Genomic DNA, 23,507 nt, shown 5'->3' with positions numbered 1-23,507 from the left:
AATTACTCTAAATGTACAGATGTATGAGTCAGTAGTTCTCTGCTGCCCCTAGTGGCCCAGGACACTACTACATGTAGTGGAACACGCAGCCCACACACCATTAGTATTGTATAGGAGTGTAATTACTCTAAATGTACAGATGTATGAGTCAGTAGTTCTCTGCTGCCCCTAGTGGCCCAGGACACTACTACATGTAGTGGAACACGCAGCCCACACACCATTAGTATTGTATAGGAGTGTATTTACTCTAAATGTACAGTTGTATGAGTCAGTAGTTCTCTGCCGCCCCTAGTGGCCCAGGACACTACTACATGTAGTGGAACACGCAGCCCACACACCATTATTAGCCAGCTACATTGTTACAATCCTTCCTTCCATTTCCTGCAACATTCCGTTTTTATGTTTTCTGAAAGGAAACGTTACTTCGTTTCAGCGTCTCGGATAATATATTAGCCTGTCTTCTATATTGACTGCTGGGACACGGTAAGACGCTTTATTCTATTATCGATACGTTTACATTTTCTAACGAATGTGAGCAGCTTATTCGGGGGCTACTATCCAAATTATTGGGTGATAAGAAGGGCCAAAATCTATTTGATTTGATTACCAATTAAGCTATATGAAATAACGCAGCTGTATTTGTTTACTAGGGCGTTTTGTCCGCTATTAAAACGGCTAAACACCTGCTCTGGGGTTGAACATGACGATTTAACTTTACAAGAATAATATAGTCGCATTTCTTTCACTGGCAGCGAGCTACTCCCGAACACATAGCAGTCGTTTCCTTGGCTACTCCAAGCCTTCCACTCGGCTTTCTATGCTTCACCTGTAGCCGAAGACTGTCGACTGCTCCATTTTCTTATTTCTGGCACATTACTGAAAGGTAGACCTGCTTCGTGGAAAACTAGAGAGCGAAAAGCGAGACCAGCGAGTGAAAGTCGTGACGTCTCACAAAGCAAGGTGCAGCTTTTTCCCCAAGTCAACCCTCTCTTTGTTGAATAATGTGTTCATGCCAACTCGGCGTACCATTGAACCGTTACACAACAATATGTACACTAACCATCTTGCATTTTAACCTCCTAGAATTAAAGGAGCAGATATGAAGAGGGTCCGTGGCCAGGTACGGCTGGGTCGGTTCACCGGGACACGGACGGGAGGCTGCTGAAAGAAGGCTGCGGTGATGTGCATGCTGCTGTTTCGGAATCCTCGGCTTGGGAGCAAGAACCGCCTGACAACATGACTGGGTTCAACCAGCAGAATGTTGAGGAATACTATGAGATGGGAGATGAGCTGGGGAGGTGAGTTTTATGTGCTGTGAATGAACACTACCAACAGTGTCTGAGCCTATACTGTGGTGGTCTGCTGTCTTATGCCACCACAATATCCTACTGTTACATTTGTGTGTTACATTTTGGAACACTGACTATGATCAGTTATATTATCCAAAGACTGACTGTAAACCCCTCAAAGGCTCTCTCTGTCAAAAACCTCTTGGTTACGCAAAGCATCATGACTATATTATCTCTGATTGATGGATAGATGTTACAACCAGACAAATATAATACTGAATAAGATTATGGGCTAATGATTTATGACCAGAAAGACAGCAACTTTCCCTTAAATCTCTCTCACATCATCTCTGAGTAATAAGTCCTAATGAAGTTTTAAGCTGATGGCTTGATGTGCTGGCTTGTTATCATGACTCTTATTCTGTCAGACTGACAGAGGGTTGCTGCTTCATGATGAACACTATCAGCCCTACCGTAGTGAGTCTTCATCTCACATTTACATTCTGTCTCTTCACTTTCAACCCGTAAAGCTCACTGCTCCACTCCGTATAGCTCACTGCTCCACTCCGTATAGCTCACTGCGCCACTCCGTATAGCTCACTGCTCCACTCCGTATAGCTCACTGCTCCACTCCGTATAGCTCACTGCTCCACTCCGTATAGCTCACTGCTCCACTCCGTATAGCTCACTGCTCCACTCCGTATAGCTCACTGCTCCACTCCGTATAACTCACTGCTCCACTTCGTATAGCTCACTGCTCCACTCCATAAAGCTCACTGCTCCACTCCGTAAAGCTCACTGCTCCACTCCGTATAGCTCACTGCTCCACTCCGTATAGCTCACTGCTCCACTCCGTATAGCTCACTGCTCCACTCTGTATATCTCACTGCTCCACTCCGTAAAGCTCACTGCTCCACTCCGTATAGCTCACTGCTCCACTCCGTATAGCTCACTGCTCCACTCCGTATAGCTCACTGCTCCACTCCGTATAGCTCACTGCTCCACTCCGTATAGCTCACTGCTCCACTCTGTATAGCTCACTGCTCCACTCCGTATAGCTCACTGCTCCACTCCGTATAGCTCACTGCTCCACTCCACTCTGTATAGCTCACTGCTCCACTCCACTCCGTATAGCTCACTGCTCCACTCCACTCCGTATAGCTCACTGCTCCACTCCGTATAGCTCACTGCTCCACTCCACTCCATATAGCTCACTGCTCCACTCCACTCCATATAGCTCACTGCTCCACTCCGTATAGCTCACTGCTCCACTCCGTATAGCTCACTGCTCCACTCCACTCCATATAGCTCACTGCTCCACTCCACTCCATATAGCTCACTGCTCCACTCCGTATAGCTCACTGCTCCACTCCACTCCATATAGCTCACTGCTCCACTCCACTCCATATAGCTCACTGCTCCACTCCGTATAGCTCACTGCTCCACTCCACTCCGTATAGCTCACTGCTCCACTCCGTATAGCTCACTGCTCCACTCCACTCCATATAGCTCACTGCTCCACTCCTAACCATATAGCTCACTGCTCCACTCCGTATAGCTCACTGCTCCACTCCGTATGGTGTGCATCCAAAATGGCACCGTATTCCCTTGTATTGTCCATAGGGTTCTGGTCATCCAAAATGGCACCGTATTCCCTTGTATTGTCCATAGGGTTCTGGTCATCAGTAGGGTTCAACTTGACCACTACTAATTCCCCAAGGCAGAGACAAGTGGCTGAGACCGTGACGCTACCAGTGTAGCGGGCCAGATGACAATCGCCCAATGACATTTCAAGTTGAGTTTTTTTTAGGAACAGATGTGTCAGTAGTACACTGTTTGGATGCTGGAATGATTTTGGGACAAACGGGTGTCACGGTCGTTTGTAGAATTAACGGACCAAGGTGCAGCGTACGTTGAGTTCCACATCATTTATTATAAGAAGTGAAACTTTAGCAAAGAAAGACAAAACAATAAACTAACAAATTAACGAACCATGACTACAACACTAATTCAAAACATAAACAACATCCCATAACCCACAGGTGGATTTTTTTTAAACTTAAGTATGATCACCAATTAGAGACAACGATAGCCAGTTGCCTCTAATTGGGAATCATACCAAAACCCCAACATAGAAAAAACAACCTAGAACCCCACATAGACAATATAAACTAGACTAACCCCCCAGTCACGCCCTTACCTACACCATAGAAAATAAAGGCTCTCTATGGTCAGGACGTGACAGAGGGCAGCCAACAGGAGTGCCTTTCCAAGTGATTGTTTGACAAACACTGGTTGTGTTTATGCCACATTTATGCCACATTAAAAGCTAAAACATGATCACATTCATGACAAATCTTTACTAGGCCTCCTAGACCCAGTGAGATCATACTACATTAATAGGGGTTCTATATGTAATTATATGATTAGACCCACTGAGATCATACTACATTAATAGGGGTTCTATATGTAATTCTATGATTAGACCCACTGAGATCATACTACATTAATAGGGGTTCTATATGTAATTATATGATTAGACCCACTGAGATCATACTACATTAATAGGGGTTCTATATGTAATTCTATGATTAGACCCACTGAGATCATACTACATTAATAGGGGTTCTATATGTAATTATATGATTAGACCCACTGAGATCGTACTACATTAATAGGGGTTCTATATGTAATTATATGATTAGACCCACTGAGATCATACTACATTAATAGGGGTTCTATATGTAATTATATGATTAGACCCACTGAGATCATACTACATTAATATGATCTCCAGGAGTCCTTCCCTGAGGTCTGGTTATCTGCTATGTTCTAGCAGTTTGACCTGCCTTGGCAATTCCTTACACGCTGAGAAGCTTTTGATCTACCCCCCCTCTCTCTACTCCTGATATCTCCCCCTGTCTCCCTACCCCCCCCCCCCCTCTCCTTCCCTACCCCCCCACCTCCCTAACCCCCCTCTCCTTACCCCCTCTCCCTACCCCCCTTTCCCTACCCCCCCTCTCCCTACTCCTAATCTTTCCCCCTGTCTCCCTATTCCCCCCCCCTCTCCTTACCCCCCCACCTCCCTAACCCCCCTCTCCCTACCCCCTTTCCCTACCCCCCCTCTCCCTACTCCTGATCTTTCCCCCTGTCTCCCTATCCCCCCCCCCCCTCTCCTACCCCCCCCACCTCTCCCCTCTCCCTACCCCCCCACCTCCCTAACCCCCCTCTCCCTACTCCTGATCTTTCCTCCTGTCTCCCTACCTCCCTACCTCCTGATCTCCTCCCTGTCTGAATCCAGCACCCAAGTGTCTGTGGTTGGAATGAGGGCCGTTTGGAGAGTGGAGTCAGGGGTTGGTGCTAGAGTAGCCGTGCATGTCAAGACCAGCCACCTCACTGGAATGAATTAGTTAACTTGGCTATCTATCTTATTTAACCATAAACACTGTGCCGGAGGATCTATACATTATAGTTGTTGCTCCTAGACGTTTCCACCTCACAATAGCAGCACTTACAGTTGACCGGGGGCAGCTCTTACAGGGTTGGAAAGGTGGCATCCTATGACGTTGCCACGTTGGAAGTCACTGGCTTTACTGAAGAGCTCATTCTACTGCCAATGTTTGTCTATGGAGATTACGTGGCTGTGTGCTCGGTTTTATACACCTGTCAGCAACTGGTGCGGCTGAAATAGCCGAATCCACTAACTTGAAGGGGTGTTCACATACTTTTTCATACTTTTTTGTGTGTGATATATATATATATATATATATATATATATATATATATATATATATATATATATATATATATATATATATATATATATATATATATATAGTGTACTTCTAGTGGCTGATGGGTTCATCTCAGATACAGTCCTTAACAGAGACATTCTGTAACAGATCCGAGCTGAAGTTTGGTGCCAAATGATTTACAACTTGTGTTGACAAAACCAACATGCAAAGTAGATGATTATTATTTTAACAACCTAAGAAGTATAGGTGAGCAACAACTGCTCAGTGGTAGGCCACACAAACTCACAGGACGGGAGTGCAGTAGCGCCTAAAAATGGTCTGTCCTCGGTTGCAACACTCACTACCGAGTTCCAAACTGCCTCTGGATGCAACGACAGCACAATAACTGTTCGTCGGGAGCTTCATAAAATGGGTTCCCATGGCAGAGCAGCTGCAAGCCTAAGATCACCATTCGCAATGCCAAGCGTCGGCTGGAGTGGTGTAAAGCTCACCGCCATTGGACTCTGGAGCAGTGGAAACGCGTTCTTTTGGAGTGATGAATCACGCTTCACGATCTGGCAGTCCGACGGACGAATCTGGGTTTGGCGGATGCAAGGAGAACTCTACCTGCCCCAATGCATATTGGCAACTGTAAAGTTTGGTGGAGGAGGAATAATGGTTTGAGTTACAGTAGGCCCCTTAGTTCCAGTGAAGGGCGATCTTAAAGCTACAGCATACAATGACATTCTAGATGATTCTGTGCTTCCAACTTTTTGGCAACAGTTTGGGGAAGGCCCTTTCCTGTTTCTGCATGACAATGCCCCTGTGCACAAAGGGAGGTTCATACAGAAATGGTTTGTCGAGATCGGTGTGGAAGAACTTGACTGGCCTGCATAGAACCCTGACCTCAACCCTATCGAACACCTTTGGGATGAATTGGAACGCCGATTGCTAGCTAGCAATAATCGCCCAACATCAGTGCCCAACCTCACTAATGCTCTTGTGGCTGATTGGAAGCAGGACACCGCAGAAATGTTCCAACATCTAGTGGAAAGCCTTCCCAGAAGAGTGATGGCTGTTATAGCAGCAAAAGGGGGAACAACTCCATATTAATGCCCATGATTTTGGAATGAGATGTTCGACAAGCAGGTGTCCACATACTTTTGGTCATGAAGTGTATCTCTGCTGTCTGTACTGATAAAAAGTTGTTGATCCTCCAGATATCCGCAAGGCTGCTAAAACACGGACTGACTGGCTAAGGCCTTGGCTAATGACTAATCAGAGGGTTTCAAGGTACTTGGTTGATTCTGAGTCTAGGGAGTTCACATCCTCCTGCTCTGGGGCTGCAACTCAATAATTGCTCTTTCCTAAAGTGTGCACTTGTTCACTTCACTTCACTAATCTTGAAAGGAAATGACGGTTATAAATCAGAAATATGGAGGAAACTCCCATTTGCCTCAACCAATCCAGTGCTTTTAGATTTGTGGGATGTGGTGAACAAGTGCCCACTTCAGGAAAGAGATTATTGGAACGCAGCCTATGCCTGATAAGAACGGTTGTGTAGGCGGGGCCAGATCTTTTGTACGGCCCCTTTAGTGGTGTTGAAGCGTTTAAAAGCCCCGCGGTGGTGGCGTGCTTAGTGCTGCTTGGGTTAAACAGACACACACACACACACAGCCCACTTTTGACTCCCTGGGTAGGGTGGATATGAGGGAGCACCAGCACCGTCACGGTGGTCCCCAGAATTGGAAGCTCCTGAATAGACCCTCAGATGTCAGTCCCCATCAGCCCATTGAAGGATGGTGCTGCAGTCTAATGGGCTCATGACCAATTCTGCTATTTACTGTTTTTATTTACGCTGATCTTGTTTTGTACATTTCCTATGAAATGAAAACAGCTTCTGGACATCCAAACAGATATCACTGAACTCCATTTGGATGAAGATTTCTACTTCAATGAGTCGACCGCTGCTGTTGAAGTGGTCAGATGACGCGGATGCTACACTACAGGACTGTTTTGCTAGCATAGACTGGAATATGTTCCGGGATTCATCCAATGGCATTGAGGTCACCAGCTGCTGCTGCTCCTCGCTGTTTATTATCTAAGTATAGTCACTTTAAATAGAGTTAAGGGCTTGTAAGTAAGCATTTCACTGTAAGTTCTACACCTGTTGTATTCGGCATTTCACTGTAAGTTCTACAGCTGTTGTATTCAGCATTTCACTGTAAGTTCTACACCTGTTGTATTCGGTGCATGTGACAAATTTGATTTGATGTACTGCTCATTCCGGGCCAGACCCTAATTCCCGGGACTCGAAAGAGGAAGAGACGGCGTAAGAGGAAGACGAGCGGGCTCCTAGACGAGACCACGTTCTATTGGCAAACTGGATGAAATCCGTTCGAGACAATCCTATCAACGGGACCGGAAGTCATATCCAATGTTTCTCGGGGTCGTGGGTGAACAAGGGCATAGATAATATACTTCTAGCTGGTTTTTCTATGCCTCATCAAGACTGAACTGCAGCTTCGGGGTGTGTGTCTCTTTGTTAATAACAGTTGGTGCTGAGTTAGAATACCACGCTATTTACCAAGAGACTTCATCTATATATTTTTTTGGCTGTCTATTCACCACCACAAACCGATGCTGGCACTAAGACCACGCTCAATCAGCTGTGTAGGGCCATAAGCAAACAAGAAAATGCACATTGAGGCGGCGATCCTAGTGGCTGGTTATTTTAATGCCGGAAAACTGAAATCCATCTTACCTCATTTCTACCAGCATGTCACTTGTGCAACTAGAGGTGAGAACTCTAGACCACCTTTACTCCACACACAGAGATGAAAAGCTCTCACTCGCCCTTCATTTGGCAGATCGGACCATAACTCTATCCTCCTGATTCCCGCTTACAAGCAAAAACTCAAACAGGAAGTACCAGTGACACGCTCAGTATGGAAGTGGTCTGATGAAGAGAATGCTAAGCTACAGGACTGTTTTGCTAGCACAGACTGGAATATGTTCTGGGGTTCATCTAATAACAAGTGCGTCGTCATCCCCACGGTGACCGTATGTACATATCCCAACCAGAAGCCATGGACTACAGGCAACATCCAGACTGAGCTAGAGGCAACTAGAGGTGAGAACTCTAGACCACCTAGAGCTGCCACTTTCAAGGAACAAGACACCAATCCGGACGCTTACAATAAATCTCGCTACGCGCTCTTACGAGCCATCAAACAGTCAAAACAAAAATTCAGGACTAACATCCAATCCTACTAAGCCGGCTTTGACACTCGTCGGATGTTGCAGGGCTTGCAAACTATCTCCGATTACAAACATTCACAAGGCTAGACTGATTACCAGGACGCATACCCGGAGCGCTGACATTTTCAACTTTCCCTGACAGTCTAATAGCTACAAAGCCTTCAGAAAGTATTCACACCCCTTTACTTTTGTGTTAACGATCTACACAAAATACTGATGTCAAAGTGGAAGACATATTCTAACATTGTGAGAGAAAAAAACACTCTTGATTAGAGAAGTATTCAACCCCCTTAGTCAATATCTAGAATTACCTTTGGCAGCTGTGAGTCTTACTGGGTAAGTCTAAGAGTTTTGCACACCTGGATTGTACAATATTTGCACATTATTCTTTCAAGTTGTTTGTTAATCATTGCTAGACAGCAATTTTCAAGTCTTGCCATAGATTTTCAATGACGATTTTTAAGTAAACTGTAACTGGGCCTCTTGGGAACATTCAATGTCATCTTGGTAAGCAACTCCAGTATAGATTTGGCCTTGTGTTTTAGGCTATTGTCCTGCTGAAATTCTCCCAGTGTCTGTTGGAAAGCAGACTGAACCAGGTTCTCCTCTAGGATTTTTTTCCTGTGCTTATCTTTATTCTGTTTCTTTTTATTCTTAACTCCGTAGTCCTTGCTGATGACAAGCATACCCATAACATGATGCAGCCAACACCATGCTTGAAAATACTCAGTGTATGTGTTCTGTTGGATTTGCCCCATAACACTTTTTATTCAGGACAAGTTAATTTCTCACAATTACTTTTGTAGTTTTACTTTAAGGCCTTATTGCGAAGAAGATGCATGTTTTGGAATAGGTTTTATTATTTACAGGCTTCCTTATCACTCTGTCATTTAGGTAGTATTGTGGAGTAACTACAATGCTGTTGATCCAACCTCAGTTTTTTCCTATCTCAGCCATTAAACTGATGTAAAGTCAACATTGGCCTCATGGTGAAATCCCTGAGTGGTTTCCTTCCCCTCTGGCAAATGAGTTGTATTTGCCGGATACACCTGTATCTTTGTAGTGACTGGGTGTATTGATACACCATCCAACGTGTAATTAATAACTTCACCACGCTCAAAGGGATATTCAGTCTTTTTTCCCCCCATAAGTGCCTTTGAGGCATTGGAAAACCTCTCTGGTCTTTGGTTGAAGCTGTGTTTGAAATGCACTGCTCGACCTTACAGATATCTGTATACAGAGATGAGGTCATTCACATCATGATCAACACAACATGTTACAATTTTAAGCATTTTACTGAGCTACAGTTCACAAGGAAATCAGTGAATTTTAAATACATATATTTGGCACTATTCTACGGATTTCACATGACTGGGAATACAGATATGACTCTGTTGGTCACAGATAGGTAGGGGCGTGGATCAGAAACCCAGTCAGTATCTGGTTGCCTCATGCAGCGTGACACATCTCCTTCACATAGAGTTGATCAGGCTGTTGATTGTGGCCTGTGGAATAGTATCCCACTCCTCTTCAATGGCTGTACGAAGTTGGTGGATTTAGGCAGGAACTGGAACACGCTGTCGTACAGCATCCCAAACATGCTCAATGGGTGACATGTCTGAGTATGAAGGCATTTTCAGCTTCCAGGAACTGTGTACAGATCCTTGAGACAAGGGGCTTTGCATTATCATACTGAAACATGAGGCAATGACAGTGGATGAATGGTACGACAATGGGCCTCAGGATCTCATCACGGTATCACTGTGCATTCAAATTGTCATTGATAAAATGCAGTTGTGTTGGTTGTCTGTAGCTTATGCCTGTCCATACCATAACCTCACCACCACCATGGGGCACTGTGTTCACAACGTTGACATCAGCAAATCGCTCACCCACACAACACCATGCACACGATCTAGCCGGTACAGTTGAAACTGGAATTCATCCTTGAAGAGCACATCACCAGTGGCCATCGAAGGTAAACATTTGCCCACTGAAGTCAGTTACAACTCCAAACTGCAGTCAGGTCAAGACTGGTGAGGACGACGAGCACACAGATGAGCTTCCCTGAGAGGGTTTCTGACAGTTTGTACAGAAATTCTTTACTTGTGCTAACCCAGAGTTTTAATAGACGATCTCACTGGATGTGGAGGCTGGCATAGAGATCCATGTTCTGCAGTTGTGAGGCCGGTTGGATGTACTGCCAAATTCTCTAAAATAACGTTGGAGGCAGATTATGGTTGAATAATGAACATTCATTTCTCCGACACCAGCTCTGGTGGGTATTCCTGCTGTCAGGATGCCAATTTGCATCTGTGGCTGTGAATTCTGTTACAACTGCACATTTTAGTGGCTTTTTATTGTCCCCAGGTAAATCTGTGTAATGATCATGATGTTTAATCAGCTTCTTGATGTGCCACACCTGTCTTTGCAAAGAAGAAATGCTCACTAACGGGGATGTAAACAAGTTTGTGCACAACATATGAGAGAAATAAGCTTGTCGTGCGTATGGAACATTTCTGGGATCTTTTTTTTCAGCTCATGAAACCAACTTTACATGTGTTTTTTTTATTTCTACCATATTTTTGTTCAGTGTATTTAGGCCATGAAGGTGTTGAATAGTTGACTCAAGACATTTCAGCTTAAAATGTTCTATTAATGAAACATAATTTGACTTTGACATTATGGGGTAATGTGTGTAGGGAAGTGATGACAAATCTCAATCCATTTTCACAACATAATGTGGTAAAAATGAAGTGTCGACCACTTTCAACCAGACCCTGTGCCCAAGAACTCCAAGGTAACCTGTCTAAATGACTACCGCCCCACAACACTCACACCTGTAGCCATAACATGCTTTGAAAGGCTGGTCATGGCTCACATCAACACCATCATCCCAGACACTCTGGACCCACTCCAATTCACATACCAACCCAACAGAACCACACATGACACAACCTCTATTGCACTGCACACTCCACACTGCCCTTTCCCACCTGGACTAAAGGAACACCTATGTGAGAATGCTGTTCATTGACTACAGCTCAGCGTTCAACACTATAGAGCCCCACAGTGGAGGTGGCATAAAACCCATAAAACCTAGCGGTCCAACAGAGAAATGGTTCCATTCATCTTTCACATTGGGGATTTTAGAAACACTAAAATAAGGACTGTGTTTCGTGTAGGCTAACCTCGGTGTGGCGTTTTGATAACCATGGAAATCTCTCTCGGACACGGTGACTGATTCGGCTCTCTTTACTGCTTCGAATTAGCATCAAAGTACACATCATGCAAAACTACAATTCCTTGTAAGCTTCTTCCCCAGCTGACACCTTTGTTACCAGGTATTGTCCGTTTTTAAAGATCACAGAATTGCCCATTTCGAAATACATTTTGCAAATGTATTCATTACTACATTTAACTAACATTGAGAGTTAATCCAGAGATTCTTTGCCTCGATCTCATCCAGATCATCATGGCATTTTGTACATCTTTATGGTATCTACATTAGCAGCTAACTAGCGTTCCAGTTTTTTTTTTTTGGGGGGGGGGGGGGGGAAATACAGGCAAATACAGTGCATTCGGAAAGTATTCAAACCCCTTGACCTTTTCCACGTGTTTTTACGTTTCAGTCTGGCCACTCTACCATAAAGGCCTGATTGGTGGAGTGCTTTCGAGATGGTTGTCCTTTTGGAAGGTTCTCCCATCTCCACAGAGGAAATCTAGAGCTCTGTCAGAGTGACGATCGTGTTCTTGACCACCTCCCTGACCAAGGTCCTTCACCCTTGATTGCTGAGTTTGGCCGGGCGGACAGCTCTAGGAAGAGTTTTGGTGTTTCCAAACTTCTTCCATTTAAGAATGATGGAGGCCACTTCAATGCTGCAGAAATGTTTTGGTACCCTTCCCCAGATCTGTGTGTCAGAGCTCTACAGACAGTTCCTTCGACCTCATGGCATGCACTGTCAACTGTGAGACCTTATATAGACAGGTGTGTGCCTTTCCAAATCATGTCCAACCAATTGAATTTACCACAGGTGGAACATCTCAAGGATGATCAATGGAAACAGGATGCACCTGAGCTCAATTCCAAGTCTCATAGCAAAGGGTCTGAATACTTATTTAAATAAGATGTTGTAGTTTTGTTATTAGAATAATTTTGCCAAAGTTGTCATAATTGGGTATTGTGTATAGATTGATGAGGAATTGTGTGTATATATATATATATATATATATATATATATATATATATATATATATATATATACTGCTCAAAAAAATAAAGGGAACACTTAAACAACACAATGTAACTCCAAGTCAATCACACTTCTGTGAAATCAAACTGTCCACTTAGGAAGCAACACTGGTTGACAATAAATTTCACATGCTGTTGTGCAAATGGAATAGACAACAGGTGGAAATTATAGGCAATTAGCAAGACACCCCCAATAAAGGAGTGGTTCTGCAGGTGGTGAATCCTATGATTCCTGGCTGATGTTTTGGTCACTTTTGAATGCTGGCGGTGCTTTCACTCAAGTGGTAGCATGAGACGGAGTCTACAACCCACACAAGTGGCTCAGGTAGTGCAGCTCATCCAGGATGGCACATCAATGCGAGCTGTGGCAAGAAGGTTTGCTGTGTCTGTCAGCGTAGTGTACAGAGCATGGAGGCGCTGCCAGTACATCAGGAGACGTGGAGGAGGCCGTAGGAGGGCAACAACCCAGCAGCAGGACCGCTACCCACCGGTTTGGCGGTGGGTCAGTCATGGTGTGGGGTGGTATTTCTTTGGGGGTCCGCACAGCCCTCCATGTGCTCGCCAGAGATGTCTCGCTCCATCCACCAACGCCACGTTGCACCACAGACTGTCCAGGAGTTGGCGGATGCTTTAGTCCAGGTCTGGGAGGAGATCCCTCAGGAGACCATCCGCCACCTCATCAGGAGCATGCCCAGGCGTTGTAGGGAGATCATACAGGCACGTGGAGGCCACACACACACTACTGAGCCTCATTTTGACTTGTTTTAAGGACATTACATCAAAGTTGGATCAGCCTGTAGTGTGGTTTTCCACCTTAATTTTGAGTGTGACTCCACATCCAGACCTCCATGGGTTGATAAATTTGATTTCCATTGATCATTTTTGTGTGATTTTGTTGTCAGCACATTCAACTATGTAAAGAAAAAAGTATTTAATAAGAATATTTCATTCATTCAGATCTAGGATGTGTTATTTTAGTGTTCCCTTTACTTTTTTGAGCAGTGTACATAGAGATATATGGAAACAGGATGCACCTGAGCTCAATTTCAATTTCACATAGCAAAGTTTGCATGATGTCTACTTTGATGCTAATTTGAAGCAGAAAAGAAAGCCGACTCAGTCACCATGTCCGAGAGAGATTTCCAGGGTTAGCCTACACGAAACACAGACAAATCAAAATCAAATGTATTTATATAGCCCTTCGTACATCAGCTGATATCTCAAAGTGCTGTACAGAAAACCAGCCTAAAACCCCCAAACAGCAAGCAATGCTGGTGTAGAAGCACGGTGGCTAGGAAAAACTCCCTTGAAAGGCAAAATCTAGGAAGAAACCTAGAGAGGAACCAGGCTATGAGTGGTGGCCAGCCCTCTTCTGGCTGTGCCGGGTGGAGATTATAACAGAACATGGCCAAGATGTTCAAATGTTCACTCCTGCTGTCTCTAGAGAGTTGAAAACAGGAGTTCTGGAACAGGTAGCACGTCCTGTCCCAGTCCTTATTATAAGTGTTTCTAAAATCCCCAATGTGAAAAGTGAATGGAACCATTTCTCAGTTTGACCGCTAGGTTTTATGGGTATTGTGTACTGTGGCACTTTTTATAGTGCCCTCCAAACTCATCACTAAGCTAAGGACTCTGGGACTGAATACCTCCCTCTACAACTGGATCCTGGACTTCCTGACGGGCCGGACCAGGTGGTGAGGGGGCTGCCGAATTCTGTTCATAGTCTCTGGTCATAGAGCCTGGTCTTAGTCTCTGGTCATAGAGCCTGGTCTTAGTCTCTGGTCATAGAGCCTGGTCTTAGTCTCTGGTCATAGAGCCTGGTCATAGAGCCTGGTCATGGAGCCTGGTCTTAGTCCCTGGTCTTAGTCTCTGGTCATAGAGCTTGGTCTTAGTCTCTGGTCATAGAGCCTGGTCTTAGTCTCTGGTCATAGAGCCTGGTCTTAGTCTCTGGTCATAGAGCTTGGTCTTAGTCTCTGGTCATAGAGCCTGGTCTTAGTCTCTGGTCATAGAGCCTGGTCTTAGTCTCTGGTCATAGAGCCTGGTCTTAGTCTCTGGTCATAGAGCCTGGTCTTAGTCTCTGGTCATAGAGCCTGGTCATAGAGCCTGGTCTTAGTCTCTGGTCATAGAGCCGGGTCTTAGTCTCTGGTCATAGAGCCTGGTCTTAGTCTCTGGTCATAGAGCCTGGTCTTAGTCTCTGGTCATAGGGAAGGAGGTGCCATTATGCTGGAGTCGACTGTGTGGCATCCGTACATTAGAGTTGGGATCTATCCACTTTGAATTTCCATGTTTTGTTTCTAAATAATCGACTGGATTGATCAGAGGAGCTCTTTGTGTAATAGATATTGATGAGTCTGCTCTGTGGGCAGAACACTGCAAGGTCTTCATCAGTCAGCCTATAGCGTCTCCATTCAGCCCCAGCATTAGTCTTCCTGTGTGCAAGGTCTTCATCAGTCAGCCTATAGCGTCTCCATTTAGCCCCAGCATTAGTCTTCCTGTGTGCAAGGTCTTCATCAGTCAGCCTATAGTGTCTCCATTCAGCCCCAGCATTAGTCTTCCTGTGTGCAAGGTCTTCATCAGTCAGCCTATAGTGTCTCCATTCAGCCCCAGCATTAGTCTTCCTGTGTGCAAGGTCTTCATCAGTCAGCCTATAGTGTCTCCATTCAGCCCCAGCATTAGTCTTCCTGTGTGCAAGGTCTTCATCAGTCAGCCTATAGTGTCTCCATTCAGCCCCAGCATTAGTCAGCCTATAGTGTCTCCATTCAGCCCCAGCATTAGTCTTCCTGTGTGCAAGGTCTTCATCAGTCAGCCTATAGCGTCTCCATTTAGCCCCAGCATTAGTCTTCCTGTGTGCAAGGTCTTCATCAGTCAGCCTATAGCGTCTCCATTCAGCCCCAGCATTAGTCTTCCTGTGTGCAAGGTCTTCATCAGTCAGCCTATAGCGTCTCCATTTAGCCCCAGCATTAGTCTTCCTGTGTGCAAGGTCTTCATCAGTCAGCCTATAGTGTCTCCATTCAGCCCCAGCATTAGTCTTCCTGTGTGCAAGGTCTTCATCAGTCAGCCTATAGTGTCTCCATTCAGCCCCAGCATTAGTCTTCCTGTGTGCAAGGTCTTCATCAGTCAGCCTATAGTGTCTCCATTCAGCCCCAGCATTAGTCTTCCTGTGTGCAAGGTCTTCATCAGTCAGCCTATAGCGTCTCCATTCAGCCCCAGCATTAGTCAGCCTATAGTGTCTCCATTCAGCCCCAGCATTAGTCAGCCTATAGTGTCTCCATTCAGCCCCAGCATTAGTCAGCCTATAGTGTCTCCATTCAGCCCCAGCATTAGTCAGCCTATAGTGTCTCCATTCAGCCCCAGCATTAGTCAGCCTATAGTGTCTCCATTCAGCCCCAGCATTAGTCAGCCTATAGCGTCTCCATTCAGCCCCAGCATTAGTCTTCCTGTGTGCAAGGTCTTCATCAGTCAGCCTATAGCGTCTCCATTTAGCCCCAGCATTAGTCTTCCTGTGTGCAAGGTCTTCATCAGTCAGCCTATAGTGTCTCCATTCAGCCCCAGCATTAGTCTTCCTGTGTGCAAGGTCTTCATCAGTCAGCCTATAGTGTCTCCATTCAGCCCCAGCATTAGTCTTCCTGTGTGCAAGGTCTTCATCAGTCAGCCTATAGTGTCTCCATTCAGCCCCAGCATTAGTCTTCCTGTGTGCAAGGTCTTCATCAGTCAGCCTATAGCGTCTCCATTCAGCCCCAGCATTAGTCTTCCTGTGTGCAAGGTCTTCATCAGTCAGCCTATAGTGTCTCCATTTAGCCCCAGCATTAGTCTTCCTGTGTGCAAGGTCTTCATCAGTCAGCCTATAGTGTCTCCATTCAGCCCCAGCATTAGTCTTCCTGTGTGCAAGGTCTTCATCAGTCAGCCTATAGTGTCTCCATTTAGCCCCAGCATTAGTCTTCCTGTGTGCAAGGTCTTCATCAGTCAGCCTATAGTGTCTCCATTCAGCCCCAGCATTAATCTTCCTGTGTGCAAGGTCTTCATCAGTCAGCCTATAGTGTCTCCATTCAGCCCCAGCATTAGTCTTCCTGTGTGCAAGGTCTTCATCAGTCAGCCTATAGTGTCTCCATTCAGCCCCAGCATTAGTCTTCCTGTGTGCAAGGTCTTCATCAGTCAGCCTATAGTGTCTCCATTCAGCCCCAGCATTAGTCTTCCTGTGTGCAAGGTCTTCATCAGTCAGCCTATAGCGTCTCCATTCAGCCCCAGCATTAGTCTTCCTGTGTGCAAGGTCTTCATCAGTCAGCCTATAGTGTCTCCATTTAGCCCCAGCATTAGTCTTCCTGTGTGCAAGGTCTTCATCAGTCAGCCTATAGTGTCTCCATTCAGCCCCAGCATTAGTCTTCCTGTGTGCAAGGTCTTCATCAGTCAGCCTATAGTGTCTCCATTCAGCCCCAGCATTAGTCTTCCTGTGTGCAAGGTCTTCATCAGTCAGCCTATAGCGTCTCCATTCAGCCCCAGCATTAGTCTTCCTGTGTGCAAGGTCTTCATCAGTCAGCCTATAGTGTCTCCATTTAGCCCCAGCATTAGTCTTCCTGTGTGCAAGGTCTTCATCAGTCAGCCTATAGTGTCTCCATTCAGCCCCAGCATTAGTCTTCCTGTGTGCAAGGTCTTCATCAGTCAGCCTATAGTGTCTCCATTCAGCCCCAGCATTAGTCTTCCTGTGTGCAAGGTCTTCATCAGTCAGCCTATAGCGTCTCCATTCAGCCCCAGCATTAGTCTTCCTGTGTGCAAGGTCTTCATCAGTCAGCCTATAGTGTCTCCATTTAGCCCCAGCATTAGTCTTCCTGTGTGCAAGGTCTTCATCAGTCAGCCTATAGTGTCTCCATTCAGCCCCAGCATTAGTCTTCCTGTGTGCAAGGTCTTCATCAGTCAGCCTATAGTGTCTCCATTCAGCCCCAGCATTAGTCTTCCTGTGTGCAAGGTCTTCATCAGTCAGCCTATAGTGTCTCCATTCAGCCCCAGCATTAGTCAGCCTATAGCGTCTCCATTCAGCCCCAGCATTAGTCAGCCTATAGTGTCTCCATTTAGCCCCAGCATTAGTCTTCCTGTGTGCAAGGTCTTCATCAGTCAGCCTATAGTGTCTCCATTTAGCCCCAGCATTAGTCTTCCTGTGTGCAAGGTCTTCATCAGTCAGCCTATAGCGTCTCCATTCAGCCCCAGCATTAGTCAGCCTATAGTGTCTCCATTCAGCCCAAGTCAGCCTATAGCGTCTCCATTCAGCCCAAGCATCAGTCAGCCTATAGTGTCTCCATTTAGCCCCAGCATTAGTCTTCCTGTGTGCAAGGTCTTCATCAGTCAGCCTATAGTGTCTCCATTTAGCCCCAGCATCAGTCAGCCTATAGTGTCTCCATTTAGCCCCAGCATTAGTCTTCCTGTGTGCAAGGTCTTCATCAGTCAGCCTATAGCGTCTCCATTTAGCCCCAGCATTAGTCTTCCTGTGTGCAAGGTCTTCATCAGTCAGCCTATAGCGTCTCCATTTAGCCCCAGCATTAGTCTTCCTGTGTGCAAGGTCTTCATCAGTCAGCCTATAGCGTCTCCATTTAGCCCCAGCATCAGTCAGCCTATAGTGTCTCCATTCAGCCCCAGCATTAGTCAGCCTATAGCGTCTCCATTCAGCCCCAGCATTAGTCAGCCTATAGTGTCTCCATTCAGCCCCAGCATTAGTCAGCCTATAGTGTCTCCATTCAGCCCCAGCATTAGTCAGCCTATAGTGTCTCCATTCAGCCCCAGCATCAGTCAGCCTAAAGTGTCTCCATTCAGCCCCAGCATCAGTCAGCCTATAGTGTCTCCATTCAGCCCCAGCATCAGTCAGCCTATAGTGTCTCCATTCAGCCCCAGCATTAGTCAGCCTATAGTGTCTCCATTCAGCCCCAGCATTAGTCAGCCTATAGTGTCTCCATTCAGCATCAGTCAGCCTATAGCGTCTCCATTCAGCCCAAGTCAGCCTATAGTGTCTCCATTCAGCCCCAGCATTAGTCAGCCTATAGTGTCTCCATTCAGCCCCAGCATTAGTCAGCCTATAGTGTCTCCATTCAGCCCCAGCATCAGTCAGCCTATAGTGTCTCCATTCAGCCCCAGCATCAGTCAGCCTATAGCGTCTCCATTCAGCCCCAGTCAGCCTATAGTGTCTCCATTCAGCCCCAGCATTAGTCAGCCTATAGTGTCTCCATTCAGCCCCAGCATTAGTCAGCCTATAGTGTCTCCATTCAGCCCCAGCATTAGTCAGCCTATAGTGTCTCCATTCAGCCCCAGCATCAGTCAGCCTATAGTGTCTCCATTCAGCCCCAGCATTAGTCAGCCTATAGCGTCTCCATTCAGCCCCAGCATTAGTCTTCCTGTGTGCAAGGTCTTCATCAGTCAGCCTATAGCGTCTCCATTCAGCCCCAGCATTAGTCAGCCTATAGTGTCTCCATTCAGCCCCAGCATTAGTCAGCCTATAGTGTCTCCATTCAGCCCCAGCATCCAGCATTAGTCAGCCTATAGTGTCTCCATTCAGCCCCAGCATTAGTCAGCCTAAAGTGTCTCCATTCAGCCCCAGCATTAGTCAGCCTATAGTGTCTCCATTCAGCCCCAGCATTAGTCAGCCTATAGTGTCTCCATTCAGCCCCAGCATTAGTCAGCCTATAGTGTCTCCATTCAGCCCCAGCATCCAGCATTAGTCAGCCTATAGTGTCTCCATTCAGCCCCAGCATTAGTCAGCCTAAAGTGTCTCCATTCAGCCCCAGCATTAGTCAGCCTATAGTGTCTCCATTCAGCCCCAGCATCAGTCAGCCTATAGTGTCTCCATTCAGCCCCAGCATCAGTCAGCCTATAGTGTCTCCATTCAGCCCCAGCATCAGTCAGCCTATAGCGTCTCCATTCAGCCCCAGTCAGCCTATAGTGTCTCCATTCAGCCCCAGCATTAGTCAGCCTATAGTGTCTCCATTCAGCCCCAGCATTAGTCAGCCTATAGTGTCTCCATTCAGCCCCAGCATTAGTCAGCCTATAGCGTCTCCATTCAGCCCCAGCATTAGTCTTCCTGTGTGCAAGGTCTTCATCAGTCAGCCTATAGCGTCTCCATTCAGCCCCAGCATTAGTCAGCCTATAGTGTCTCCATTCAGCCCCAGCATTAGTCAGCCTATAGTGTCTCCATTCAGCCCCAGCATTAGTCAGCCTATAGTGTCTCCATTCAGCCCCAGCATTAGTCAGCCTATAGTGTCTCCATTCAACCCCAGCATTAGTCAGCCTATAGTGTCTCCATTCAGCCCCAGCATCCAGCATTAGTCAGCCTATAGTGTCTCCATTCAGCCCCAGCATTAGTCAGCCTAAAGTGTCTCCATTCAGCCCCAGCATTAGTCAGCCTATAGTGTCTCCATTCAGCCCCAGCATCAGTCAGCCTATAGTGTCTCCATTCAGCCCCAGCATTAGTCAGCCTATAGTGTCTCCATTCAGCCCCAGCATCAGTCAGCCTATAGTGTCTCCATTCAGCCCCAGCATTAGTCAGCCTATCGTGTCTCCATTCAGCCCCAGCATCAGTCAGCCTATAGTGTCCCCATTCAGTCCCAGCATTAGTCAGCCTATAGTGTCTCCATTCAGCCCCAGCATTAGTCAGCCTATAGTGTCTCCATTCAGCCCCAGCATTAGTCAGCCTATAGTGTCTCCATTCAGCCCCAGCATTAGTCAGCCTATAGTGTCTCCATTCAGCCCCAGCATTAGTCAGCCTATAGTGTCTCCATTCAGCCCCAGCATTAGTCAGCCTATAGTGTCTCCATTCAGCCCCAGCATTAGTCAGCCTATAGTGTCTCCATTCAGCCCCAGCATTAGTCAGCCTATAGTGTCTCCATTCAGCCCCAGCATTAGTCAGCCTATAGTGTCTCCATTCAGCCCCAGCATCAGTCAGCCTAAAGCGTCTCCATTCAGCCCCAGCATTAGTCTAGGCAAGTCAGTTAAGAACAAATTAGTATTTTCAATGACGGCCTAGGAACAGTGGTGTGTGCCGGTCTCTGTAGTAACTTGATCTCAGTGGTGTGTGCCGGTCTCTGTAGTAACTTGATCTCAGTGGTGTGTGCCGGTCTCTGTAGTAACTTGATCTCAGTGGTGTGTGCCGGTCTCTGTAGTAACTTGATCTCAGTGGTGTGTGCTGGTCTCTGTAGTAACTTGATCTCAGTGGTGTGTGCTGGTCTCTGTAGTAACTTGATCTCAGTGGTGTGTGCTGGTCTCTGTAGTAACTTGATCTCAGTGGTGTGTGCTGGTCTCTGTAGTAACTTGATCTCAGTGGTGTGTGCTGGTCTCTGTAGTAACTTGATCTCAGTGGTGTGTGCTGGTCTCTGTAGTAACTTGATCTCAGTGGTGTGTGCTGGTCTCTGTAGTAACTTGATCTCAGTGGTGTGTGCTGGTCTCTGTAGTAACTTGATCTCAGTGGTGTGTGCTGGTCTCTGTAGTAACCTGATCTCAGTGGTGTTTGCTGGTCTCTGTAGTAACTTGATCTCAGTGGTGTGTGTGTTTGCGTTAGCATGTCACTGTAATACGCTGCGTCAGATCTGCAGCTAGCCTGACTGCCTCCGTCTGACTAGCGCTAATTGGGGTGTGTGTGCGCAGTGAGCGTACATCATGTCCTTTGTCGTTAGGGTAAGGGCCGTACACAGGGTGCTGTTCCCTGATGCTTTAGTGTTCAGTAGTATACACGTGGATGAAGCCTGTACTTCAGTGACAGTGGTTTGCTAAGCTGAACCTTTAAAATGACACCCCCCCCCCCCCCCCCCCCCCCCCCCTCCCTCTTAATGCGGAGCTAGAGGAGGGGCAGTCTCGGGCATGCAGTGTTTCCCACCCATTGACCCAGATTCCCCTGACACGACAATGCCCCATGTCATGGAGGAGGGCTGAGTGTTACTACAGCTCGTCTGTCTGGGCACGTCATAGTCTGGGACTGCTGTCATAGCATGGAAACTCTGGGGTGTAAATCCATTGGAGAGTAGTGGTGGTAGCACTACCTGTAGTGTCTATTCATTCCAGACGTGATGTAGCCTTCTACCTGAATAGTAGTAGTAGTCAGGCTTTACTTACACTTTGAATGATTCCTCTCCTACATTGAACAGAGGACAACTGGAGCTCTGCCCACTGTGCTAACAGTGAATGGAGGGTGGCTTCACAAGTGTGTGTGTGAGCGAGCATACAGCAGAATGGGTCTGTCTGTTACCATGTAGCACCTGCCTTGTCCTGACTCCTCACTGTACTGACCACTGTAATACCTGCCTTGTCTGTCTCCTCACTGTACTGACCACTGTAATACCTGCCTTGTCCTGACTCCTCACTGTACTGACCACTGTAATACCTGCCTTGTCTGTTTGACTCCTCACTGTACGGACCACTGTAACACCTGCCTTGTCCTGACTCCTCACTGTACTGACCACTGTAACACCTGCCTTGTCCTGACTCCTCACTGTACTGACCACTGTAACACCTGCCTTGTCCTGACTCCTCACTGTACTGACCACTGTAACACCTGCCTTGTCCTGTCTCCTCACTGTACTGACCACTGTAATACCTGCCTTGTCCTGACTCCTCACTGTACTGACCACTGTAACACCTGCCTTGTCCTGACTCCTCACTGTACTGACCACTGTAATACCTGCCTTGTCCTGACTCCTCACTGTACTGACCACTGTAACACCTGCCTTGTCCTGACTCCTCACTGTACTGACCACTGTAACACCTGCCTTGTCTGACTCCTCACTGTACTGACCACTGTAATACCTGCCTTGTCCTGACTCCTCACTGTACTGACCACTGTAACACCTGCCTTGTCCTGACTCCTCACTGTACTGACCACTGTAACACCTGCCTTGTCTGACTCCTCACTGTACTGACCACTGTAACACCTGCCTTGTCCTGACTCCTCACTGTACTGACCACTGTAATACCTGCCTTGTCCTGACTCCTCACTGTACTGACCACTGTAACACCTGCCTTGTCCTGACTCCTCACTGTACTGACCACTGTAATACCTGCCTTGTCTGTCTCCTCACTGTACTGACCATTGTAATACCTGCCTTGTCTGACTCCTTACTGTACTGACCACTGTAATACCTGCCTTGTCTGACTCCTCACTGTACTGACCATCCTAATACCTGCCTTGTCTGACTCCTCACTGTACTGACCATCCTAACACCTGCCTTGTCTGTCTCCTCACTGTACTGACCACTGTAATACCTGCCTTGTCTGTCTCCTCACTGTACTGACCACTGTAATACCTGCCTTGTCTGACTCCTCACTGTACTGACCACTGTAATACCTGCCTTGTCTGACTCCTCACTGTACTGACCATCCTAACACCTGCCTTGTCTGTCTCCTCACTGTACTGACCACTGTAATACCTGCCTTGTCTGTCTCCTCACTGTACTGACCACTGTAATACCTGCCTTGTCTGACTCCTCACTGTACTGACCACTGTAATACCTGCCTTGTCCTGACTCCTCACTGTACTGACCACTGTAATACCTGCCTTGTCTGTCTCCTCACTGTACTGACCACTGTAATACCTGCCTTGTCTGTCTCCTCACTGTACTGACCACTGTAATACCTGCCTTGTCTGTCTCCTCACTGTACTGACCACTGTAATACCTGCCTTGTCTGTCTCCTCACTGTACTGACCACTGTAATACCTGCCTTATCCTGACTCCTCACTGTACTGACCACTGTAATACCTGCCTTGTCTGTCTCCTCACTGTACTGACCACTGTAACACCTGCCTTGTCTGTCTCCTCACTGTACTGACCACTGTAATACCTGCCTTGTCCTGACTCCTCACTGTACTGACCACTGTAACACCTGCCTTGTCCTGACTCCTCACTGTACTGACCACTGTAACACCTGCCTTGTCTGACTCCTCACTGTACTGACCACTGTAATACCTGCCTTGTCCTGACTCCTCACTGTACTGACCACTGTAACACC

General features: G+C 46.7%; 1 protein-coding gene across 3 annotated transcripts in view; it reads left to right on the top strand.

The window, feature by feature from the left end:
• The first annotated feature begins 291 nt into the window (after nt 1–291).
• dapk1 (death-associated protein kinase 1) overlaps nt 292–23,507 on the top strand; it is a 206,557-nt gene continuing 183,341 nt past the window's right edge. Inside the window, exons 1-3 of one of the 3 annotated variants that reach the window (XM_036936596.1) lie at nt 293–483; nt 753–960; nt 1,084–1,298. In XM_036936596.1, the coding sequence (XP_036792491.1) occupies nt 1,237–1,298 (62 nt within the window). In that variant the 5' untranslated portion in view covers nt 293–483; nt 753–960; nt 1,084–1,236. Of the gene's footprint in view, nt 484–752; nt 961–1,083; nt 1,299–23,507 lie in introns of all 3 variants that reach the window. The other 2 variants (XM_036936597.1, XM_036936598.1) reach the window with 2 other exon arrangements.

This window comes from Oncorhynchus mykiss, chromosome 11 (assembly GCF_013265735.2).
Source record: "Oncorhynchus mykiss isolate Arlee chromosome 11, USDA_OmykA_1.1, whole genome shotgun sequence".
NCBI classification, from domain to species: domain Eukaryota; kingdom Metazoa; phylum Chordata; class Actinopteri; order Salmoniformes; family Salmonidae; genus Oncorhynchus; species Oncorhynchus mykiss.
The sequence above is the reverse complement of the archived record's forward strand: the minus strand, read 5'-3'. Positions and strand labels throughout refer to the sequence as shown.